Consider the following 6,000-nt stretch of genomic DNA (forward strand, 5'->3'; position numbering starts at 1 on the left):
ACGTTATGTGTCACCAGTCAACTTTCTTCAGCGTAAAATGTGCACTGTCATTACACTGGTCCCGTGTGGCTCAGTTGGTAGAGCATGGTGTTTGCAACGCCAGGGTTGTGGGTTCGATTCCCACGGGGGACCAGTACGGAGAAAAAAAAAAGAGAAAAGAAAAAATATAATTAAAAAAACAAAAAAATAAAACACTAAAAAACTACAAAAATATCTAGGAAATGTCTGCATTCACTACTGTAAGACGCTCTGGATAAGAGCATCTGCTAAATGACTAAAATGTAAATGTAATTATTACACTGTAACCTAAGGTGGAAATAGATGCATCAAACTCTCCTATTTATTAGTAATTGATCCGTTATTTCATTCGGCACGGTGATTATACCGTAAGGCTAAATGTATGATGTAACTACCATGTCAATTCAATACTAAATCACCTGTTATGATGTTGGGAAGATGCAGCCAATCCCTAACCTTCCTCTTGGTGCAGATTATAAGCCTCAATATCAGTTATTTGGCGCCCATCTACTTTCCCCCTTATCTTCTGTGTGAGACATGTTGTCCAGGGGTGTCATCATGATTACCATTCTGTAGCAAACTGTGTCACCATTATTACCATTCTGTAGCAAACTGTGTCACCATTTGCAAAACTTTTCAACAGAAACTGTTTACTCCAAATGGAAAACGCAAAACGAGAGTTTCTATTGTACAAATTCAGGTACAGATCTCTCCCCGTTTAGTTCAATTTGCTTCCGTTTGGATCTTAAAAGGGTTTAAATGGTTTCCGTAATGAATACACCCCTGGCGTCACCGTTTTCATCTGGAATTCAACACAAACATTACCCATATTACCCACTGGACACACCACGTCCCTGCTGGGTAATGACCAACCAACCACGTCACTGCTGGGTAATGACCAACCAACCACGTCACTGCTGGGTAATGACCAACCAACCACGTCACTGCTGGGTAATGACCAACCAACCACGTCACTGCTGGGTAATGACCAACCAACCACGTCACTGCTGGGTAATGACCGACCACGTCACTGCTGGGTAATGACCAACCACGTCACTGCTGGGTAATGACCAACCACGTCACTGCTGGGTAATGACCAACCACGTCACTGCTGGGTAATGACCAACCACGTCACTGCTGGGTAATGACCAACCACGTCACTGCTGGGTAATGACCAACCACGTCACTGCTGGGTAATGACCAACCACGTCACTGCTGGGTAATGACCAACCACGTCACTGCTGGGTAATGACCAACCACGTCACTGCTGGGTAATGACCAACCACGTCACTGCTGGGTAATGACCAACCACGTCCCTGCTGGGTAATAACCAACCAACCACGTCACTGCTGGGTAATGACCAACCACGTCACTGCTGGGTAATGACCAACCACGTCACTGCTGGGTAATGACCAACCACGTCCCTGCTGGGTAATGACCAACCACGTCACTGCTGGGTAATGACCAACCACGTCACTGCTGGGTAATGACCAACCACGTCACTGCTGGGTAATGACCAACCACGTCCCTGCTGGGTAATGACCAACCACGTCCCTGCTGGGTAATGACCAACCACGTCACTGCTGGGTAATGACCAACCACGTCACTGCTGGGTAATGACCAACCACGTCACTGCTGGGTAATGACCAACCACGTCACTGCTGGGTAATGACCAACCACGTCCCTGCTGGGTAATAACCAACCAACCACGTCACTGCTGGGTAATAACCAACCAACCACGTCACTGCTGGGTAATGACCAACCACGTCACTGCTGGGTAATGACCAACCACGTCACTGCTGGGTAATGACCAACCACGTCACTGCTGGGTAATGACCAACCACGTCACTGCTGGGTAATGACCAACCACGTCACTGCTGGGTAATGACCAACCACGTCACTGCTGGGTAATGACCAAACACGTCACTGCTGGGTAATGACCAACCACGTCACCGCTGGGTAATGACCAACCACGTCACCGCTGGGTAATGACCAACCACGTCACCGCTGGGTAATGACCAACCACGTCACCGCTGGGTAATGACCAACCACGTCACTGCTGGGTAATGACCAACCACGTCACTGCTGGGTAATGACCAACCACGTCACTGCTGGGTAATGACCAACCACGTCACTGCTGGGTAATGACCAACCACGTCACTGCTGGGTAATGACCAACCACGTCACTGCTGGGTAATGACCAACCACGTCACTGCTGGGTAATGACCAACCACGTCACCGCTGGGTAATGACCAAACACGTCACCGCTGGGTAATGACCAACCACGTCACCGCTGGGTAATGACCAACCACGTCACTGCTGGGTAATGACCAACCACGTCACTGCTGGGTAATGACCAACCACGTCACTGCTGGGTAATGACCAACCACGTCACCGCTGGGTAATGACCAACCACGTCACTGCTGGGTAATGACCAACCACGTCACCGCTGGGTAATGACCAACCACGTCACCGCTGGGTAATGACCAAACACGTCACCGCTGGGTAATGACCAACCACGTCACCGCTGGGTAATGACCAACCACGTCACTGCTGGGTAATGACCAACCACGTCACTGCTGGGTAATGACCAACCACGTCACTGCAATGTGGACATTTAGGTCATTTTTGGTTGAGACATTGATGAAAAAGGTTTCAACCTTTTATTCACCCACTCAAGAAGAAGTTACCCGTGTTATCGCTACACTACCCGTGTTATCGCTACACTACCCGTGTTATCGCCACACTACCCGTGTTATCGCCACACTACCCGTGTTATCGCCACACTACCCGTGTTATCGCCACACTACCCGTGTTATCGCCACACTACCCGTGTTATCGCCACACTACCCGTGTTATCGCTACACTACCCGTGTTATCGCCACACTACCCGTGTTATCGCCACACTACCCGTGTTATCGCCACACTACCCGTGTTATCGCTACACTACCCGTGTTATCGCCACACTACCCGTGTTATCGCCACACTACCCGTGTTATCGCTACACTACCCGTGTTATCGATAAGGGAGGTAAGGCAATAAATAGGCCATAGTGGCAAAATAATTACAATATAGCAATTAAACACTGGAGTGATAGATGTGCAGAAGATGAATGTGCAAGTAGAGATACTGGGGTGTAAAGGAGCAGGTATGTTTAGCAGCATGAGTGAAGGATGCTTTGTTGCGAAATAGGAAGCCGATTCTAGATTTAATTTTGGATTGGAGATGCTTAATGTGAGTCTGGAAGGAGAGTTTACAGTCTAACCAGACACCCAGGTATTTGTAGTTGTCCACATATTCTAAGTCAGAACCGTCCAGAGTAGTGATGCTGGACGGGCGGGCAGGTGCAGGCAGCGATCGGTTGAAGAGCATGCATTTAGTTTTACTTGTATTTAAGAGCAGTTGGAGGCCACGGAAGGAGAGTTGTATGGCATTGAAGCTCGTCTGGAGGTTAGTTAACACAGTGTCCAAAGAAGGGCCAGAAGTATACAGAATGGTGTCGTCTGCGTAGAGGTGGATCAGAGAATCACCAGCCGCAAGAGCGACATCATTGATGTACACAGAGAAAAGAGTCGGCCCGAGAATTGAACCCTGTGGCACACCCATAGAGACCGCCAGAGTTCCGGACAACAGGCCCTCCGATTTAACACACTGAACTCTATCTGAGAAGTAGTTGGTGAACCAGGCGAGGCAGTCATTTGAGAAACCAAGACTGTTTAGTCTGCTGACGAGGATATCAGTGCTGTTGAAGATTCTGCACAGATTATTATAGAATGAATGATCTCACAGACCTCATTTCCAAGCTACCGTGATCAGGCTTTCTATGACATGTTTCAGTAGGCTAATCTCAAAATGAGGCCACGGATGGGTTCCTCATTGTGAGGTTGAATAAATAACTGTTACATTAGTTTGTGAGGTAGCCTAAAGTTACTACTGTATTACAAAAGTATTGTTGAATTGTTTGGTTGTCAACGCAACCAAATATCAACAGTTTTGTGTCACTTAATCTCGCTTTATTTCCAGTTTGTCTACAAATTAAACATTTATATGTTGGATTCACGTCTCCATCTCCAACCAAAATTCTAAGTAAAAGAATATGACTAAATAAAAATCAAAAATCAATTTCAAGTACATTTAAAGTTTGATTCGATTATATTCTTTAACATTGATTTTAGATTGAGATGGAGACGTGAATCCAACATATCACTTATTAATTGGAATTAATGGCGCAGATGGAACGAGGCCTACATGTATGAGCTTGAAACCCTAGGCCTATATGTACTGTCTATATTCAGTTGAACCCTGGGTTGAATTGAAACAATAGCTGTTGATGACTTTGCAAACGCTATATAGGCCTAAATAGCATCATTGAGGATATGATTTACAAAGTATGGTCACATTTCATTTTCTATGTTAAACCTATCCTTCAGAATGACTGATAGCAACAATATATGTTGTTATCATTCTCACCAGTGACAAATACAGTATCAAGGCCAAACTGGGCTTGGTTAAAACCCTGGATGGGAGTCCACATGAACAGCTGAAGACAGGACTTGGTTAAAACCCTGGATGGGAGTCCACATGAACAGCTGAAGACAGGACTTGGTTAAAACCCTGGATGGGAGTCCACATGAACAGCTGTAGACAGGAGGTGCTGCCCAGACTGTCATTTTTTTATTCTTTCTGATACTGGATATAATGTTGAAGACCTGACGTTGTTTCAAAAGGTACAAATTCAACATATTTTATACAAGGTTTGTCTATGTTGAAAATTGGTTACAATTATAACATAATCCCGTCTTTAAAATGTCACCCTCAAAACAACAGATTCCAAGTTACATTTACAAACAATGTTGATTCAACAGGTTTGTGCCCAGTGGGTAGTGGCTAGAAACATGTGCATTGTAATACTATGCATTAATCAGAAAGAGGTTAATACAGATTTTATTTCCATTAGAAAATAACGTATTGTGTTATTGAACTTCATGTATTTATGTTATTTAAATGGTTTGATTTATTACATGGTTTCAGTGCCCTTATTATTAAATGAATAGTAACAACTAAACGAGCCTTTTCACAGTGGAAATCAGAACTGGGTTCGTCAGAAATACAACGAAAGATTTCAGAAATGTACAGTAGGCCTAAGTGACCGTGATACAGTCTGAACTACAACACGCCGGAAAGAGAAAAACTACAAGAACCACATTCCCCTCCACCAGTTGCACATGCGCAACGGAATTTCCAAAAAACGAAACGCCATAATAAGGAAATATTTCTCTCGTCTCGTTTTCCAATCCCTGACTGTATCAGTAGTCATTGTTATTCAACATAATTATAACAACTTTTTGAACCAATTTAGAAGAATGTAGTGACAGCGGTAAAATGAGTTGTCATCGGCTCTGCAACGCAGCTGTGAAATCAGCTTGACTCACCTGTTACACATCATAACCGCTCTTTGGTCTATTAGCTGACGGTTCAAATATTTTTATTCGAATGCTTTGATATCTTCACAAATGCAACGTTAGGTTTTGGTTGTCCGATATCATTCTGTTAGTCATATATCCAACAGTTCGCAGAACAGAAAGCGATCAGATCATTGTAATGCAGCCTGCAGCGCATCCATACGCACGTCGATACGCACTCAACAACATTCGACCACTACGTCATTTTACCGTAGTCAACGTTCGCTGCGCATCAGTGGTGATTCAACTTTTCCATTTTCAGTGTCAAACGTTTACATTTTCTTTAACTTTTTTTTATTTTTTATAATGGTGGTACATGTAGACTATATAAAATGTAAGGAATATGTGCATTCGTTTTCATGCTCCTTATTTACAATGCCCACTGGGCAAGCCACCTCATTTCAACATGGACATTTGGGTAATATTTGGTTGCGATTTGATCAATGAGATTTCAACCTTTATTCACCCACTGAAAAAGACAGCCAGAAGTTTGTTGAATTCCCAATGGGTTATCACTAGC

At 44.2% G+C, this 6,000-nt stretch overlaps 1 protein-coding gene across 3 annotated transcripts in view; it reads right to left on the minus strand.

Moving 5' to 3' along the window:
• The window catches only part of hdac11 (histone deacetylase 11), a 69,704-nt gene extending 64,023 nt beyond the window's left edge, over positions 1 to 5,681 (minus strand). For all 3 annotated transcript variants that reach the window (XR_006761320.1, XR_006761319.1, XM_045705380.1), the window contains exon 1: positions 5,451 to 5,681. Coding sequence is in view for 1 of the 3 variants with exons in the window: in XM_045705380.1 (XP_045561336.1) it covers positions 5,451 to 5,464 (14 nt within the window). In the remaining 2 variants the exon portion in view is untranslated. The remainder of the gene's footprint in view (positions 1 to 5,450) is intronic.
• Between the last annotated feature and the right edge of the window lie 319 nt (positions 5,682 to 6,000).

The sequence above is a fragment of the Salmo salar genome, chromosome ssa22 (assembly GCF_905237065.1).
Source record: "Salmo salar chromosome ssa22, Ssal_v3.1, whole genome shotgun sequence".
Classification (NCBI taxonomy): domain Eukaryota; kingdom Metazoa; phylum Chordata; class Actinopteri; order Salmoniformes; family Salmonidae; genus Salmo; species Salmo salar.